Here is a 21,108-nt window from a genome sequence, read left to right on the forward strand (position 1 = left end):
ATATATACATATTGTACATATAGTACATACATACAAACACAAATACATACATACATACATACATACATACATACAAACATACATACATACATACATACATGCATATATACATATTGTACATATAGTACATACATACAAACACAAATACATACATACATACAAACATACATACATACATACATACATACATACATGCATATATACATATTGTACATATAGTACATACATACAAACACAAATACATACATACATACATGCATATATACATATTGTACATATAGTACATACATACAAACACAAATACATACATACATACATACATACATACAAACATACATACATACATACATGCATATATACATATTTTACATATAGTACATACATACAAACACAAATACATACATACATACAACATACATACATGCATATATACATATTGTACATATAGTTGATACATACATACATACATATATACATACATATAGTACATACATACATACATAATTACACATATACATACATACATACATACAAACATACATAAATACAAACATACATACATATATACATACATACATACATATAGTACATACATACATAATTACACAAATACATACATACATGCATATATACATATTGTACATATAGTACATACATACAAACACAAATACATACATACATACAAACATACATACATACATGCATATATACATATTGTACATATAGTACATACATACAAACACAAATACATACATACAACATACATACATACATGCATATATACATATTGTACATATAGTTGATACATACATACATAATTACACATATACACATACAAACATACATACATACAAACATACATACATATATACATACATACATATAGTACATACATACATACATACAAACAAACAAACATACATATAGTACATACATACATATATACATATAGTACATACATATATACATACATAATTACATATATACATACAAACATACATACATATAGTACATACATACATATATATATATACATTCATACATACATACATACAGCGCATACATACAAACATACATACAGCGCATACATACATGCAGTACATACATATATAAATACATACATACATACATATATACATATGTACATACATACAAGCATACATACATAAATTATATACATACATACATAAAGTACATATAAACATACATACTTACATACTGCAGCCAAAAACAACGTTATGAGAGTGGTGAGAGTGAATTAAAACAATGAGCTGAAAGCTGCTAAAAGCTCCGTAGAGCTTTCACATCACACATGATCATTTAATCCATTATTAATATAAGATATTGATTATAGACAATTTAAAGAAAAGTAAGAAATAATGTGTAGTTTTAATTAGGCCTGCCTCCTTTGTCCCAATTTGGATGATCATGGTTATGATGCATATGTTTAAAATGCAAATTATATTTGTCTAATTCCTGTTATCAACTAACATATCACTTATAATAATTAGAGATTTTCAGGAACACATCTTTACATCTTAATGCTTTTTTCTGCAACCAACTGTACGTCTTGTTTCTGTACGAAAAAGTGTCCATAAGCTTGTGTTGCTACCTCGATGCATTCACTCCTGTGTGTTTCACTCCATGTAGGAGAGGATCCTCTGTCAGACAGCGAGTGTGACCTGGACTCTGTGGCCGGTGTGTTGAAGCTGTACTTCAGAGGTCTGGAGCCTCCTCTCTTCCCTTACGACAGCTACGCTCAGCTGCTGGAGTGTGGCCGTGAGTCCCCCTTATAGCATCTCTATGTCTGTGTGTGATTCTGTTTCCACATGGTGCTGGTATTTGTGTCTGCTTTTGGGTACTTTATGTTTCCTTTGGTTTCTAGAGGCTCATTCTACCTCGATTTAGCAGATTTGCCCACTCGTGCCCAGTAGAACCTTTTTTGCATATAAATAATCCTGCTCATTTTGATTGAGTTTTTTGCAGCTTCAGTAGTAGCCTTATATAGCGGTTGTTACTTTACTGATGCTCCACACACAAAGTAACTTGTTTAGGGAATTCTCCCCTACAAATACAGTTGTACTGTTGGTGCAAGGTGGTGCTGCTTCTTCTCTCTCACTCTCCTAGTTATTCCGCAGGCCCAATTCTGTTTTCCAAAACAGAAACTCTGAGTCACAATTTGCACAGCTAATCAAGGTGGTGAACCTGCCTGCAGGTTGTTTACTCCCCATAAATGCTTGGATTTCCCGTCAGCGGCATACTAAATCAACCTAGCCACCACACCTCTAAGTACTTACAACATTTCTTTAAGTCAGAATTTTAGAGTGATTTACAGTATGCATCAGACACTAACTGCTGCAGGCATGGAGAAACTGTAACTGCAACAAATGAATGTTGTTAAAATAGTTGAATTTTGCTCATCTTGTCATCTTGCTCCTTTTCTTTCTGTCATGATCAGAAATCGAGGGGGTGACAGAGAAAGCCGCCCAGATTAAAGCGGTTATCTCCACCTTCCCCCGGCCTCTCCTCATCGTGATACGCTACCTTTTCGCTTTCCTCAATCAGTAAGCTACAAACGTAACCCATATGTGGGATATTCTATCACTTGTAATATCTGCTATATGGCCATAACACCTAATAAACTTATAAAAACACTCATGCCACGTGTTTTCTCCAGTGTGTCTCAGTACAGCGATGAGAATATGATGCAGCCCTACAACCTGGCCGTTTGCTTCGGTCCGAGCCTGCTGAGGGTGTTGGATTCTGATGATGCTGTTGCTAGGCAGCCACAGGTCAATGATCTTGTCAAAACCATGATCCTCCAACATGACATCATCTACCCCGGCCAATCAGAACTGCCGGGCCCCGTCTACGAGAAGCACATGACTCTGGAGCAGGAGTACTGGTGAGAGATGAGCAGTCATTGGTATACAATAAATGTAGTTTCAGTTGTGACGAAATGCTGTGAACATCAATATATAATTGGAGCCCCGAAACTGACAAAATGTAGTAAAATTATCAGACAATTCAAAAATATAATTCAATACATCAATAATTAAAATGTATTGTTAAATAATTACAATGCAGAAGCAAACGCTTTATTTTTTCCTTACTACTAACCAGTTGATAAAATCAATTACAACAGCTACTAAGCATTTTAGTTGGCAAGCTAACAACAAAGTTAACAATGTTAGATAGCTAATGCTATTTTTAACATTCTATTGTATTTTAGCAACTGATACTGGCAAGAAAAATAAATGCCTTTTGCTTTTTAATCAAGTGATTGGAGGTTAACGGAAAAGTATAAAGCTTTTTATTCCTTTATTTAACTATCAGTATTATTTTTATTATTGTTATTATTATTATTATTGTTGTTAGTATTATTATTGTTATTATTATTGATAGTATTATTATTATTGTTGTTGTTAGTATTATTATTATTATTGTTAGTATTGTTGGTATTATTATTATTATTAATAATAATAATAATAATTATAATAATAATAATAATTATAGATTTTTTTTGTTATATTTTTGACTTATTTGATCACTTTTACAACATTTTCTCAGTTTCGTGATTCGGTACGAAAAAGGCCTTGATGATTTTGGTTAAATGTGGTTGAATGATTGAACTTAACTAACTTGAATATAGGATTAAACTGGCTTCCGTTATTCATGTTTAATCATAATGTCATCTCCACTTATTTCTGTCTTCTTGTTCTAAATGGTCAAAAGAGTTGGTCAAGTTACAGTTTAACACTCTGTCCTCCTTTAGCCCCTTTTTTCATGGCTCATCCTTTTGAAAGAGACGTTCACGCCAAAGGCATTTCTGTGCAGCTCCTAATTCTTTGTGTAAAAACTGATTAATACTATTAAGCTGATTTGCTCACTGAAATTGAACACAAGCCCCCAGCCTATCGACAGCGTCCATGGAAACCTCTAACACACCAAAATCAGCTCACTAAAACTGTCTGTTTTCTTCATGAACATTTATATAATGTACTTTTTGACATTTGACAGCATTATCAGTGATTTGGAGGTTTTAGGGTCATTTGAGAAATCTCACATCAGTATGAAGTACTATGTGAAATTGCATAAGAGAAGTGAGGAGTTGTATCAAGAAAGCCTGCGGTATGACGGTTGGTCTGTGTGTCAAACACAAGAGGAACTGTGCATGACCACCGATTTTCCTTTTTCTGCAGTGAACCAATCACAGAGGAGGGTGATGGAGAGACTGAACATTTGCCCAGTGAGGACGGTGAGGACATACAGTACACACACACACACACACACACACACACACACACACACACACACACACACACACTAGGTGTCGCAATATACCGGTTTGGACGATAACGGTGTTATTTAAAAATGAAATATTGATATCCCGTTAATAATAGACATGATAATATTGTGTAAATAATCCAATGCCTACTAAATCATTTTACGGATTCTCTCTCCACCTCCCTACACTCGTATTTAATATATATAAGTATATATAGTGTATATAAGTGCATCTCGTTTGCAAAAAGGAGACAAAACACAATAAATAAAGTTAAAGATTAATTTGACTGATCGCATTATTTTCTGTAGTTATTGGCCACTATAACTGTGCAGTGAAAATCTGATATAGTGACAACCCTAACACACCAGACAGGTTTATGCATCCCTTACTATACTTCACATGAGTGGACCACAAAACCACATTGACATTTTCAATAAAGATGTTAGATTATGATTCATAAGCGTACATGAATTAGATAAGATTAATAAAACATAAATGTGCCTGAGTTGATTGTGACCGTGCATGTGTGTCCAGAGTGGGAGGCGGTGGCTATGTTTGACTACGCGGCGAGATCTCCAGCCGAGCTGACCTTCAAGCAGGGAGAGATTCTCATTCTTCACAGCAAGGCCTCCTGTGATTGGTGGAGAGGCGAAGTGGGAGGGGTTAAAGGTCTCATCCCCCACAAGTACATCAGCGTGCTGGAAGGGTGAGTGACATTTCCACTTCCGAACCCAGAACCAGAACCAGAACCAGAATTCAGGCAACCGCTGCAGCCATATCTAGAGCCACTGCCAAGATGGCCTTCCTTTATGACAGAAGTGGATCTCTATCCCAGTTCCAGTCCGGTCCCTCCACCTAACCCTAACCCTCCACCTAACCCTAACCCACCCTCCACCTAACCCTAACCCTCCACCTAACCCTAACCCTAACCCTCCACCTAACCGACCCTCCACCTAACCCTAACCCTCCACCTAACCATAACCCACCCTCCACCTAACCCTAACCCACCCTCCACCTAACCCTAACTCTCCAACTAACCCACCCTCAACCTAACCGACCCTCCACCTAACCCTAACCCTCCACCTAACCCTAACCCACCCTCCACCTAACCCTAACTCTCCAACTAACCCACCCTCCAACTAACCCACCCTCCAACTAACCCTAACTCTCCAACTAACCCACCCTCAACCTAACCGACCCTCCACCTAACCCTAACCCTCCACCTAACCCTAACCCACCCTCCACCTAACCCTAACCCACCCAAATATTGCCAAATAGGTGCGTTTGCTTTTCGCTACGACAATAAATCCTCTGCCTCCTGCTCCTGCTACTCTGAGCTGACGGACCAGATGCGTTCACGGTCAGTATGTAGCGTCCGTCATCTGACTATCGATTGATAACATGCCGCCGATACGCCAAAATGAGAAAAAAAATGGGTCAATTCTTTTTATTTATTACTTAAATTATTTTTTGTAATGTTAAAATGTTTTTGATAAAACATGTTGAATAACATGGGATTTATTATTTTATTTTTTTTACTGTGGTATCGAATTGGGTATCGAGAATCGTGGAAATTCACTGGTATTGGTTTCGACTACTAGATTTCTGGTGACATCCCTAGTTTTATAGAGCTGTTGTTTTATATTATAATATATATAATATAATATATTATATACATTGTGTTATATTGTCAGGAGTTTATTTTGTCCACTCACAATAGATTTCTACCTTATCTTTAAAAAGTTCCATATAAAAAAATCTGTTCATATTTAATATCACTCATGCTTCTGCTCCCTCCTACAATTATTTTGTCACTCAACCTTAATCTCATATTTCAACTTGTACTGGTTGTACTGTCAGTAGTGAAATATATTGTTAATATACTCTCTCTTCTTCTCCTCCCGCAGATCAGAGCGAGGGAAACGAGAGGACGGAGGAGGAGGCGGCAGCACTGGAAACCTGACAGCAGAAGATCCACAGACTGAGAACACAACTCGGTATACACACACACACACACACAAACACACACTCATACACACACACACACACACACACACACACACACAGACATGCATGCACACACACACAAACACACACACACACACACATTCGTACTTACACTCTGCAATATATGAATGCATTCACATCAACAAACATAATAGATGTAGACAGCAAAATACACACACAGACAGAAATACTCACTTTCACATTATTGCACAGGGTTACACACACGGACAAACTGGCACGTGACGCAAAGTTACAACGTTTTTCTGTGTACGTCTCAACAGGATGCGGGTGAACAGCGACAGCGCTTCGTTGCCTGGGAGACAGAGAGGAAATGAGGGGAGCCCCAATCGAAAGCCGCCAACCTCTCCAGCCGCACGACACCTGCCAGTGTAAGACTGATACTCACCTCACCAGACAATGCATGTGCTGTATAACGTAGGAAAATACTCTGTGCTTGACTCATCACTCAATATATATAGATATATATATATCTATATATATATATATTTATATATATATAGATATATATATATATATAGAGAGAGAGAGAGAGAGAGAGACAGAGAGATGTAGGGGATCCATATTATTCATGTAGAAACATTCAGCATAAAGGTAAATAACAGAGAAATGACACAACATTACCATTAACATACTTTACAGCTGCTACAATCAGTATTTTTACAATAGATCATATGACTACGTATATTGAAAGGGGTCGCTCGTATCGGCAAACCCACAGACAATTATCATTAATGAATTAATGAACAGTTATTATTAAAGGGACTGTTTGTAAGAATCAGAAATTGCTTGTTAACAGCGACACCTGTGGCCGTTAAGTAAACTAATGTCAGCGTCCTGTTGCTCGTGCTTGTGCTCGCTCTACATAGACATGAACGAGCATCGCTCAAAACAGTGAGGCGACACACGTCAGCTAAAAGCACAATATCACTCTATATTTCAGCTGCTTGGCAGTAATGTTAGCTGACCAGACGAAGGTCTCTCCGTGAATCAGTGCTGATCCTAGTGTTGGCTTTTCCTGCCTCAGCCTCCCGACCGCGGCCGGAGGGAACAGGGGAGTCACCGGAGTTTTGGTCGGAGATGATAACGTTTCTCTCTGCGGAGCCCCGTCACTTCACAAGACACGGGAAACCTCTGTTGGGCTGGAGGAGCTGCAGCAGTTATTTCTGCACAAATGTTCACTAGATATTCTCAGAGCTACACATTTTTCTGCAGTATGTAGTTTGTGCACATGCACGTTAATAGAGAGCGGAGCGAAAGAACAAGTGAGAATGAGCGCGGTGTGTGAGTGAAGGCAAGCAGGCAGAGGAGCAGAGTACAGCAGAGACTCCAGTCCTGGAGACCAAAGCTACGGTCTCCCCCGCGTCCTCCGACCGCGGCCAACACTGTTTAACAGACGGGCTTCACTAGATAGAACTTTGAGGTTTTGGTGCTTCTGTGTAGTTTGTGTTGGAGTCTGAGTCTGAACAGTGTAGCCACACGCGAGCGCGCATGGGACACTGTCCCGGATTGATTTATACGTGTAGGAAGTTACAAACAGACCCTTTAACGACTGCAATTCTGCTCAGCTCTGCGTAGCTGTTTAGTATCTTTCAGCTCATTGGGTTGGTTTTTACGACCCACAACTTTACGGCTGTGGTTCACTCTCACAGCTCTCATTGTCAGTGAAAAAGCCCTAATAAACCCACGGATCACTGCCTGCTCAGCACCAAACAGCAGAACGGCACAGCTAGAGACCAGCTGGTGAACATGGTGGAGCGTTTAGCAGGTAAAGAGACAGATATTTATCTCAGGAGTTGGTGGAGTCCAAAACGGAGCTAAAGGAGAGAATATTACATTCATTGGATGGACAGAAACACGACTCCAAATAAATGCTAATGTTGCTCTCTATCTGCTGGAGGCATGAACAGACAATGGCTTGCTGGTGAGTTCATGCTACCAACTTTGTGAGTCAATAATATGTCAGTGTGTCGTTTCTGCTGCCCCCAACTGACCAAAAAAAATCAATTCCAATTTTTTGCCAAAACAAGAAACAAGGTTCAAATCAGATTTGGCATTCAGGAATCAGCATCTATCTACTGTATATATTACAGTTATATCTATAGCCGGTTATGTTTTGTCTCACCTGAGTTACCTTTTGTGCCCTAGGTCTCAGGAGCGAAGACACACTTTGGACACTGTGAGACAGGCCGGTTTCAGACCCCCAGACAGACCTCCATTTGGTCCAGCTGCTGACAGACAACCAGTCGACAAGGTTGGTAGTTCATCCTGGACTCTGGAGGCTGATTTAAGACACCTGTGAGACCCTCAACTCCTGAGTCACTGTAAATTCTGTTGGCCTACTTCCTCAGAATTCAGTAGACTCAATCAAATTCTGTTTTTGATGGGTTAGGGTTAGGGTAGCTAGTAAATAGTAAATGGACTTGCATTTATATAGCACTTTTCTAGTCTTCTGACCACTCATAGCGCTTTACACTACATGTCAGCATACACACATTCACACCCCGACGGCTCAGCCTTCGGGAGCAATTTGGGTTTCAGTATCTTGGATACTTCGACATGTGACTGGAGGAGCCGGGGATCGAACCACCGATTGGTGGACGACCTGCTCTACCCTCTGAGCCACATCCGCCCCTAGTAACACACATAGGCTCCGTTCAAAGAAGCTGATTTAATAATTTACTAGATAACTCTGCTGAATACTATAGAGCCTCGGAAGGGGCATGGAGGGGTAAAAAATCGAAGGATGCAAGATCTCGCAAAACTATTTTATTTAGCTAAATATAGCTGTAAGTGTGGCTCCGTCTATTTCTTTAGATGCCCACTTAAGCTATAGAGTCCAAGCATGTAGTTGACGCGTGTTTCAATAAAACTCCGTAGTCCATGTTCTTCATTTCAACCGTTTACTGAAAATCTTTCTTTAGTCTTCAAATACAAAAATGGTAACAAAATATCAAAAACGTAAGCAGTAAAAAGGTAAGAACAGTAATATTAAGCACGGTATATTAAGCACGGTATATTAAGCACGGTCAAAGACTAGTGTGCTCTCCAGGCTCCATGGCTTCAACTGAATCGTTTAACGAGCACATGCAGCACAATTTAGCTTTCGCCCAATCAGAATACAGGACTGGCTGCAGTCACAATTGGTCCTTATTGAGCACACTGCAGTGAAACTACAGAGTTATTTATCTCAAGCAAATAAAACAAAATGTAAATTAACCACAGATATTTCTACTGAACAAATGGCTCTAACATAACCTGCCCCTAATTGACTAGGCTGTTAGCATATCAATTATCAAACATAAATGCTTAGAGACATTTTCCACTTATACAATACTAATACTAATACTTATACAACAAACTACAAATCCTTTTTTCAGGTTTTAAAGATACATATTTGCTTTAACCTAACAGATAAATGTATTTAACTTATTCCGTCTCTTTTGATCTTCACAATGCCTCCTCCAAGAGGCATATCTTAGTTATGGGTCTCTCCAATGTGCTTGTCTTCGTCTGAACACAGACACTGCGGAATGTTCCTTTCGAGTCGGGCATTATCTTGACAATTTTTCCCAGTAGCCAAGAGTTTCGTGGAGCGGAGGAGTCTACGATGAGAACAACGTCTCCAAGATTGAAATTCCTTCTTGTTGTGCTCCATTTTTGTCTTTCCTGCAGGAGAGGCAGATACTCCTGAGTCCATCTGCGCCAGAATAGGTCCGCCATATACTGAATTTGTCTCCAGCGGCGACGAACATATATGTCGTCCTTTGAAAAGACACCTGGGGGGATGTTTGGCTGTGTCCTCATCAGTAGTAAATGGTTTGGGTTCTTGGAGGAGTTGATTGTTCAGTGATACTCCTCGATACGATGCCGTACAGTCGAAAACAACTCTTAATTTCTTCTTTTTGGAATGGTATACTCCGTGGTGGGGAATAAACCATCCTCTACCACCATTGCTGTCTAGCTGCTCTTCAGGTATTCTTGTGGCATATCCTTTTTTCAGCAGATCTTTCATAAACACATTGTACTCCTTATGGAAGTCAGGATTCCTGTGAAGCTTCCTTTTGAGGCTTGTAAGGCGCTGCTCAGCTAGAGATCTGTTGTCAGGCATTTTTAAGTCTTCGTCTTTCAGTGGTAGTCCGATGCAGTAGTGACCATCAACTAGCTGTGTTGATCCTTTCACTGAGTCAAGGAACTGACGGTCCTCCTGTGACATCTCAGTCTTATCATCGTATCCTCTTTCTGGGAAGTCTGCATTGTACAGCTGAGTCAACAGGTTTTCCACATTGGATACTGAGATGCGATTGACTGAGTGACTCACCATTTCTAGGTTGGCTGTAGTGGTGCCTCTGAGTGGACCGTTGATGACCCATCCAAGAGGAGTCTTCACTGCATACGGCCCATCACATCTGCTGTTTATTATTTGCTGGGGCTCCATAGCTTTAAAGGCATCAGTACCAATAAGCAAGCCAACTTCTGTTTCGATATGCGAGATGCGAACTTCATGCAGATAAGACCATCGATCTACGTCTTTCTGGAGAGGAATGTTGTCTTTTTTCACTGGTATACTTGGTTGAGTGAACGCCTGCGGAAGGTCTATGTAATTCTTCCCTTCCAGGCTGCATACTTCCAGATCTGACAGAACATGAGTGCTCACCTTCTTTTCTGATCCAATAGTAGTGAGTAAGAGTTCCGCTTTCCTTCCTCGGAGGTTAAGCTGCTGCATGACCTCATCGGTACAGAAGGTTGCTGTGCTTCCTTGGTCTAAAAACGCATAGACCTGGATCACCTTATCACTTCTTTTGGACTTTATTTTCACTGGTACTATGGAGAGGATATTTTCTCCATCACCTGCCCCAGTGTCTCTGCTGCTTTCGTGTTCTGTTCCTACGAAGGCACTTGTGACCTCGTTAGTGGTTTCTGTATTCCTATTTTCATCCTTTTCGGACAGAACTGGGAATTCCTTCACAACATGCAAAATGCTTGGGTGTTTTCCTGAACACTCCTGGCATTGCATTCTCTTACGACAATATTTACTCATGTGACCTGGTGTGAGGCATCCAAAACAGAGTCCTTGTGATAAGAATTTTATTCTATCTTTGGGAGTCTGTTCTTTTATCTTCTCACAAAACTCCAAGGTGTGGCTTTTATGACAGTACATGCAGGGTTTTTGGAAAACATCAGATAGTTTGGCTGAACCATACTTCTTCTCTTGTGGTTGTTGAGGACCACTGTGTCTTCCAGTCGGAGAGACACATGTAGCAAAACTGATGCTCTTGGGGTTAATTTTCTTAATATTTATGTTAGGCTTCCCCTTTCCTTCTACGCTGACATCCAAAATATCTCCAAAAAGTGGGTCGTTGCTGACCTTTGCTTGCCAGTTGATGAAATCCACCAGGTCGGAAAACCTGGCTCTTCTTCCTGTTTTTGTTTGGATTTCATATGCTCGATTTCTCCACCGTTCTTTTAGTTTGAAGGGGAGTTTTGAGATGACAGTCTTTATATTGCTAGGGTTGTCCATCTCATCCATGTAATCCACGTCGCTCATAGTGTTTCGACATCCTATGAGGAACAAAGCATATGCATTTAATGCTTTCCTGTCTTCTGATTTTGTCTGAGGCCATTCAAGAGCTTTATTCGTCAAGGCTGTGGCGATTCGCAGCTCATCTCCATACTGTTGTTGAAGGAGCCTCCTAGCTTCTCTGTAACCTTCATCTGGCCACATGTGTTCACAACTACGAACAAGGTTAAGAGGTTCTCCACTTGTGAACTGCTGCAGGTAGAACAACCTATCTTGTGCAGTAGCAGTCTTGTTCTCAATAGTCTGTTCGAATGCCCTTATAAACGAACGGTAGCTAAGTGGATCTCCTGAGAAAGTTGGAACCTCTCTCTGTGGGAGTTGTGACATGTTTTGCTGCTTGACTAGCATTTCTGTTATCTCATTTTGGCGCTGCATTATTTTGGAGATGCCATCAGAGGAACCTGCTTGCTGTGAGGGGTCTGGAGGTGCTGTTGAACTAGCTGCTCTCTGAGGGGGAGGTACTGCTGACCTGGCTGCTTTAAGAGGCGAAGCTCTGTGATGATCATTAGCAGTTTGAGCTGGGTGCTTTGGGCCTACAGGTGCTGGGAAACTCACTTGTGTCTCACCATCTTCATCTTTAACATACATGTCCTTTAAACCCACTTTGTACTTGCTTTTTGACTCGTAATATTCATTCATGCCATCTTGACCATCTTCATAATCTGCATACGCCTTTATCTTGGCGTCTGATGCAGCAATCTTGGCATCTAGCTCCACTTGCTCTTTGCGCGCCTTTAAGCGTGTTTCTTCCATCTCAATGTCTTGACGTTTCTTAAGAAAGGCAGTACGTGCTAACAGTTCTTCCCGCTCTGCCTGCAGCTTCAAACGAGCAGAACTTGCACTGGATGCTTGTGATGCATGGCTAAGCGCAGAGCTTCTCTTGGATGTGCGACTGATGACCTCTGAGATGCTATCACTTGGCTTTATGTCATCATCATCCTCATATTTATTGCCATCATCATTCTCTTCTTCAGGATGTCTCTTAATCTTTTCAATCCAGTCCTCTGTTTCCTTAACAAAGTTCTCAAAGTCCACACATTTGGGCATGTACCAGTTACACTGCTCCTCTTCTTTATCTTCATCTTCTAGAAGAGTTAATATTTCTGCATTAAGCTCTTTAAATTCTCTAAAGAACTTCCAAAAGATAAATAATGCTTCATCTTTAATTATTTCAGCATTAACTTTATCTTTCTTAAGGGTTTCAATCTCCCTCCTTTTACGAGTGAGATGAGCCAGCTTGCCTTTTCTTTCATTCTTAAGCCTGTTCAGTTTTTCTTCCATGGCCTTTGCCGTGGGCTTTGGCTCCCTCTTCTGGCCGTTTTCTGCAACTTCCATTATTTACTGCGTCAATCTTGCCAAGGTTTAATGCACACAAACTGTCTTGTTTTCTTCAAAGCGACAGCTTCTCACTCTTCTATAATATGTCCACAGACGTTTTCAAGAGTTTTAACATGTGCACTTCAAAGAATGACCACTGCAGCTTAGTTGCAAAACGGCTTGAGGCTTAATTGAACATGGCTCCAGAATGTAAGGACATTGTAGACTGAAATCTTCATGTACTCACTTTCCTTTGGTGCACAGCGATGAAAATCAACGTGGCTCTTATATCATTGTTACGTGAAGAATTATGTCCATAATCCACGTCTCTTTACAAGGTCCATCCATATGCTTCGTTTCCTTAACGAGCATAGTCTTTGACTATTGTAAGTGTGGCTCCGTCTATTTCTTTAGATGCCCACTTAAGCTATAGAGTCCAAGCATGTAGTTGACGCGTGTTTCAATAAAACTCCGTAGTCCATGTTCTTCATTTCAACCGTTTACTGAAAATCTTTCTTTAGTCTTCAAATACAAAAATGGTAACAAAATATCAAAAACGTAAGCAGTAAAAAGGTAAGAACAGTAATATTAAGCACGGTATATTAAGCACGGTATATTAAGCACGGTCAAAGACTAGTGTGCTCTCCAGGCTCCATGGCTTCAACTGAATCGTTTAACGAGCACATGCAGCACAATTTAGCTTTCGCCCAATCAGAATACAGGACTGGCTGCAGTCACAATTGGTCCTTATTGAGCACACTGCAGTGAAACTACAGAGTTATTTATCTCAAGCAAATAAAACAAAATGTAAATTAACCACAGATATTTCTACTGAACAAATGGCTCTAACAATAGCTACTTTATGACAGTAGCTTTGAAATTAGCGATATAGGGCACTAGATTTGATGAATTTACTGTTTGGCTAGCACCCCCTGCGACCCCTCTGCCGCATTCCTCACCGCTGGGAGACTACTTCACCAGGAAGAGAGTGGGCGAAAGCTCCGGCAGAGATAGACGTACAGTTAGCAGCTGTAGCAACTTCAATTCAGCCAGCAGAAACCGGCCTGGGTCTGTAACGGCAGCAAGTCCAACGATCTGGAATCAGCTAACTTTCTGTTGCTGCTGTTTCAAGTCACTACAGCCGCTAACTGAGGGTCCTCCTAGCGGGGAGTGAGATGGAGGGGCCGCGGGGTGGGGCTAGTTAATTCTTGTCTCATTTGTCTTGTCTCCCATGGGTGAGCGCTCCATTGTTGTGGTTGTTTTCCATGGTGCCAACCTTTTTTTTTTTTATTACATTGACCTAAATGAAAAAGTTTTGCGAGATCTCGCAAACGTACATCTTTTTTTTTACAGAGTAAGCTGCTTTGCTGAATTAATCTGCTTGCTGAGAAGCTAGCTCAGAGTCCCAGAAATCAACAGTTTGTGGTTAAATTTGCTGACACTGGTGAAGCTGCACATCCTGCTGAACCCTGCAGTGTTTTGATGTCAACGGCTATAGATAAGACACTTAGGATACATCTCCGTTTGAAAGGAAATCTATCTAATCAGACTTCTTGTTCTGAATTTCTCTTTTTTTTCTGTGAATGATTTGTGCACGGCATTAGTTTTCCACTGACAGCAGCTTCGCTAAATTTCTAATGTGTTATAGTGACCAGAAAAATGTCTCTTGGCTCTGGCCATGAAAAGTCCATCAATCTGCAAAACAACTTTGAGATAAGAGGTTATAATTGTGCATCAGTTTACTGCTCCTGTTCTGTATCAACCACAAGTTTTTTTAGATATAGTCCATGAGCCAGACCCCCAAAATTTGGCCGTCGTGCCACTTTGGAGGGACCAAGTCTCATAGTGATTTTTTTAAAGGTCTATGTCCCTAGTTTTGGGAAGTGCATGATAGCATTGCAGCAATGGAAGCTTTCTATGTGCTATCACTCATATTCCTCCATCATTCAAATTTTTCCATCTTTTTTCGCCATTTACTCATAGATCCAGTATAAAAGAGGGTAACCAACACAATATCATGAAATGGCGAAAAAAGAGGGAAAAATTTGAATGATGGAGGGATGAAAAAAGGAGCGATAGCACATGGAAAGCTAGCAATGCTGCAATGCTATCGTGCACTTCCCAACACTAGGGACATAGACCTTTAAGAAAATCACTATGAGACTTGGTCCCTCCAAATTGGCACGACCAACCCCCTGGCTCATGGACTAATACTTCTGTTTTAGATGAATCATTCAAAATGTAGTAAGCCTCACTAACACTATACTGTGATGCTGGAAAGCATATAACATCAAACCACAAGTCACACTACTGTAACAGACGCACTTTGACAGTAATCAAAACTGTCTTTCTTTCATGTTGTTGAGGTTAAGGTTGTTGATCTGTATGCATAGTAAAAAGCACAGAAACGTGTGCTAATATGAGGTCAGTGTATTCTGAGGACTGATCACATCATGTGATTGCACTTTGTATCCAAGGACTGCATTTGGTGTTTAAAAGTAAGAGTCTAGCAAAAGTCAGCGCGGCTCTTTGGATTTGCATATTAAAACTGTTGTGAAAATTGAGCCAAAGCAGTTGTAAAATACTTAACCTTCTGGATGAACTGAAACGCAGTGTCTTGTGCAGTTGAGAAGCTCTCACAGGTCACAGGTCACAGGTGACAGGTCACAGGTCCGTTGTTTACAGGTGTATCAGGTGTTATCAGGGTCACTGAAGCTACATTATCTATTCTATTATTCTCCGTGTGTCTCTCCCTTGCTGTTTGCTTCTCCTCCTCTCGCTCTCTCAGGACGTAATCAGCCGTCAGATGAACTCGGTGTTCAAGGAGCTCCTGTCTCGCCAGCCCGCCGCGCCGCCGTCCGCCCTCCCCACCCCTGCCGCCTCTGCCACCCCTGCTCCCTCTTCCTCCTCCACCTCTTCCTCTCTTCCTCAAGCTGCCCCCGTTACCAAAAAAGTAGGATTTGGCCTCAGAGGACGGACCCTCTTCAGACCGGTGGACTAAGAGAGAGGAGAGGATGAGTGGAATTATTGATTTATTGTTTAAAAAATAATGATTATGCTGATGACGCTGATACATTTGGGGAAGATCTTGATTTATTTTTTTGACATTTGTATAATATTTGCGTCTCTGCCATCTCATAGTGCCACTAGTCTCGGTGCCGTGTTACTGTACGTCCAGTGTGTCTGTTTTCTAGCTGGTTTTGGTCTTTTTATGTTCTGGTCTGTTTTTGTTCTCCAGGCTTTTGTAATTTTTTGGAGAATCAGGGATGTGACATCACCAGACTGACTTTTTAAAGTGGTTGCCATGACACTTACAACAACAATAAGATACTTATGCTGCCCCCTAGTGGCATGTTTGAGAGATCAGCAGCTCACCCTTATAATGTTTGCTTCATTTTAGAAAAGAAAACTGATCTGGGGCCTGAGTGCCTTCACGTCTTTTACTCTTCACATTGATTTCACTTGAAGAGATCAGAAAGGTTTGACTCTGCATATTATGTTTCAAAAAGTAACGAGATCTAGGAAGGTGTTTATGGAACCCCAAAGTGTTCAATACTAAATAAGACATTATGAAATATGAATAAACTGTGTAAAATATATAATTGAACCAACATTTTGAGAAATAATTGAGGAAATTGTTAAAAATGTTATTTCATCATTATTTTTATAATAACATAATTTCATTGGAAATCATTCATTATAAACATGCTTATATCAAAATGCCCTTATTTCATAATGACATTTTTTATTTCATGTCACTTTTCATGTGTAGTCACCTTTCATCCAATCACATGCCCCCCTGTCTCTTAAAGGTTCTCTATACCTGATTCAGAGTATTAATATAGCAGCCAATAACAACAAACTAAAAACAAAACTTTCTTACATTCGTCATATAGAGATAAAGGTACATAGACACATGAAATTTGACCTCTGCATCAACCCAGCATTGTAGGAGCAGTGAGCTGCCAGGGGAGACACTTGGGGACACTTGGACATGCAGACAGGATTATCCAGGGATCGAAGAGCTGACCTCGTGATTCAAGGATGACCTGCTCAACCCACTGAGCTACAGCTATCTTAATGTCTATGTAAATATATAGAAGAGTAATGTCTACCTGAGCAGAGAATGAAGTCTCTCTCCCTCTTTGTGTGCAGTAATCAGAGCTTCTCTGTGCTTTGTTGACATAGCCGGCATGCCATGCATGTTTTTAGTGCATGTTGTGAAGTGAAGACCTATGCGAGCGCGCCCCGCTGATAACGCCGCCCCGACCGACAGCGTCATCACAGAAGCGTAGCGCCCATCCTCCAGTTCCTCCCCAGGTTAACACTGTTAGCTCTGTTGCTGTTGTTTGCACTGTTAGCGCTGTTAACACCGTTAGCTGCAAAACGCCAGCTCAGCTGTCGCCATGTCGAGAGCTGTGTGGAGGCAATGGAAATGCTCAGAATTTCGCATTGAGCACCTTTAAAGCGACTCTTTGTAAGAACCAGAAATTGCTTGTTAACAGCAACACCTGTGGCCGTTAAGTCAATGAAAGTCAGCGTCCTGTTGCTCGCGCTTGTGCTCGCTCTTCATAGACATGAACGAGCATCGCTCAACACAGTGAGGAGACACGTCAGCTAAAACCACAATATCACTCTATATTTCAGCTGCTTGGCAGTAATGTTAGCTGACCAGATGAAGGTCTCTCATGAATCGATGCTGACACTGTGTTTTCCTGCTTCAGCCTCCCGACCGCGGTCAGAAGGAACAGGGGAGACACCGGAGTTTTGGTCGGAGACGATAACGTTTCTCTCTGCGGAGCCCCGTCACTTCACAAGACACGGGAAACCTCTGTTGGTCTGGAGGAGCTGCAGCATTTATTTCTGCACAAACGTCCATTCACTAGATATTCTCAGAGCTAAACTAACTCTTCTGCAGTGTGTAGTGTGCGCGCATGCACGTGAGAGGTGGAGCGAGCTGAGCGAGAGAGAACGAGCGCGATGTGTGAGTGAAGGCAGGCAGAGGAGCAGAGTACAGCAGGGACTCCGGCCCTGGAGACCAAAGCTACAGCCTCCCCTGTGTCTTCTGACCGCGGGCGGGAGGCTGAAGTTGGAAGAGTTAACACTGTTTAACAGACGGGCTTCACTAGATAGAACTTTACGGTTTTGGTGCTTCCGTGTAGTTTGTGTTGGAGTCTGGGTCTGAACAGCGTAGCCACACGCGAGCGCTCATTGGACACTGACCCGTATTGATTTATACGTGTAAGAAGTTACAAACAGTCCCTTTAAGCTAGCAAGCTCAACAACTGCTACCAAATTTAGCCAGTTAGCATCTGTTAACTAGAGCAACAACAATGCCAATGTTACTCTGAATCAACCAACTCGAGACTGCTGCTTTAAACAGACAGTATCCAGACACAGCAACTTCTCTTAGCTTAACAAGGCTGAACATGCTACCTACTTAGCAGGCTGACTAGCTAGGCTGGTTTGTGAGCCTGTACTAGGCTGTTACTCATCATCAAAGTGACATCTCTGTCATGAATAAAAAATTGACATTGGGGCTGGTGCAGATTTTAGAGAAATTTTTTAGTTAGACTAGTTGAAATTCTCTTGACATTGTGACAGCAATCAATAAATCAAACGCTCTGACATCAAGGTCACCGACCCCTAGCTTTTAAAAGAATACATTAAAGTGTCATTAGGACACTGCCATTATGAAATAAAAATAGACTTTTGAAAAAGGGCATTTTTTAAATAAAAATGTGTGATGTGAGTCGTATAAAACACTCTCACTCTGATGTTATTTCAACACTTATGATGAAATAACATTTCATCAAAATGAACTGAGTTGTAATAATTTCTTTACGTTTTTATTTCTATATGTTACATAATTTATTGAATATTTATTGAATATTTATTTATTTAATATTGAACATGTTGGGGCCACATAGATGTTAGCTTGGAAGACAAGCAGTGGGGTCAGTACTTTATAGCAGCATATAGCACACACACACACAAACACATAAATACGGAGAACACATTCCCTTTCATATGTGACACATGGCCTGATACACAGGCCCAAACTCAGGGCTTTCGCAGAGTTAGAGCCGGGCTAACTCAGGTTTGGCTTCAAAAGGAATAAGTAAGAGTTTCTCTCTCAGGGCTTTGGTTGACTTGCTCTAAAACTGGAAACTGTGCCCTATAGCCTCCAGAGCCAAAATGCCCCCCCTTATCAGAGAGGATTCAGTGACCTCCTCTGGTTTAAACTGTGAATACAACGGTGACATTTTGGAGCCACGATGGAAACTCGTCTCATTCATCTTCACATTTTGGTCCCCCTCTGACTATATTCAGCACCATCCACAGGTCCCATCGTTTCAGGATTTTTTGCAGTGAGGTGTATATTTATTTGACTCCAAAAGCATTTGAAATGTTCTTACATATGGCATCTCCCCTCTGTTGTGTTTCAGTATTGGAAACATAGAAGTAGAATCCTTAATTGATTCTGCCTCTATGATTGAAACATCCCGTTATTCTGGATCACTGTTTGATGACGTCACAAAATTTACTGTGTCCAATTATATGTGATAAAAATGAATTCAATAAAGACGATAAAGTGATGAATGATGAAGGGGTTGTCAGTGTATTTAAACTGCATAAACAGCTGTATTCCAGGAGTAGATCTACAGGGGGCCATGTGAGGGCAGCTACCACACCTACTATGGGTCTTGCCCCCAAAACTTTCTAGCTACTAACAGCCCGGACACACCGGGAACGTCAGGAGCGCGTAGCGGCTGCGTTACCTGTTGTTTTTTATTTTGGCGTCCTTGTTAACAGGTTAGAGCAGCCAAACTGCCTACGTGAGACGCACGTCTTAGCTGCTTCTCTTCTAGAGAATAGAGGTCTCGCCTATTTTTGACGCGTGCCCAGCACGTCTCACGGCAGCAACAGACAGTGAAAGTGATCTATTGACTGTATATTAACATCATATCGGCTACATTACTACAGTTTCGATGTCTATCTGTAGAAAATTTTACAGAGATGAAAAAAAAATAAAGACTTATTTTTAAATCAACACTTCCTGCTTTCATTTCAAAATAAAAGCCCTCAAGCGTTTTTTCTGTGGACAGATTCCTTCATTTGTTAACACGAGGCTTTTATTCTGAAATATGTGCCGGACAGTGTTCTAGAACATGCAGTGACTTGGAGAGCTCCATGAATGAATAGTACAGAGTTTTAATTGTGTATTATTACAATTATTTATAATTTACCACACATTTCTTAACCGTTCTCGGTCTAAAATAAATATAAATTATATTTGCCATTAAAAGGCAAACTCTATGGCTGACAGCAGCAACTGCAGCAGCAGAAACGCAGCAGACACGCAGCTGAAATGTAGCTGGTGTGAACGCCCGACGTGTGAATTTTAAGTGTTTGTTGTTGTAATACAATGAATGTAGGACTAAAAGCATTCATGTTTTCTTCCAGGTGAGTTTGAATTTCTCCATGCACTCTAAACACAAAGTACATATACTGTATTGTGTGTTACCAAGTTTTGTAACATTACTGTCATGTCTTGGCTAGAAAGGTTTATTAATTGGCACGAAACTGCCGTTCGGGAAAACATTCATGTTTTTAGTCCTATTTTGAACATGGGGTAGTGGTGCACTTCAGCCTCTTGTGGCCAAAATGAGTAACAACAAACAGAGACTGATCCTGACAAAAAATAATTTCCACTTGATTCACAGACTAGAAAAACAAAATCATTTTAAGTCGTAAACACAGGAGATCAAACAATTTAGACCAGACCTAGAAAATTCATCAGCCGAGCTTTAAATGGGCACATCATATGTATTAATTGTGTATGAGGAGTGGAAGTTGTGGAACCTACAAGGTTTTTTTGAACAAAAATTTTTGA

At 40.7% G+C, this 21,108-nt stretch overlaps 1 protein-coding gene across 5 annotated transcripts in view; it reads left to right on the forward strand.

Moving 5' to 3' along the window:
- LOC141771942 (SLIT-ROBO Rho GTPase-activating protein 3-like) overlaps positions 1–19,821 on the forward strand; it is a 50,459-nt gene extending 30,638 nt beyond the window's left edge. For 2 of the 5 annotated variants that reach the window (XM_074642489.1, XM_074642490.1), the window contains exons 16-24: positions 1,651–1,779; positions 2,459–2,564; positions 2,678–2,905; positions 4,203–4,258; positions 4,823–4,994; positions 6,196–6,285; positions 6,577–6,684; positions 8,462–8,567; positions 16,000–19,821. In XM_074642489.1, coding sequence (XP_074498590.1) covers positions 1,651–1,779; positions 2,459–2,564; positions 2,678–2,905; positions 4,203–4,258; positions 4,823–4,994; positions 6,196–6,285; positions 6,577–6,684; positions 8,462–8,567; positions 16,000–16,212 — 1,208 coding nt within the window. In that variant the 3' untranslated portion in view covers positions 16,213–19,821. The remainder of the gene's footprint in view (positions 1–1,650; positions 1,780–2,458; positions 2,565–2,677; positions 2,906–4,202; positions 4,259–4,822; positions 4,995–6,195; positions 6,286–6,576; positions 6,685–8,461; positions 8,568–15,999) is intronic. The other 3 variants (XR_012594802.1, XR_012594801.1, XR_012594800.1) reach the window with 3 other exon arrangements.
- The last annotated feature ends 1,287 nt before the right edge of the window (positions 19,822–21,108 follow it).

Source organism: Sebastes fasciatus, chromosome 8 (assembly GCF_043250625.1).
Source record: "Sebastes fasciatus isolate fSebFas1 chromosome 8, fSebFas1.pri, whole genome shotgun sequence".
Classification (NCBI taxonomy): Eukaryota; Metazoa; Chordata; class Actinopteri; order Perciformes; family Sebastidae; genus Sebastes; species Sebastes fasciatus.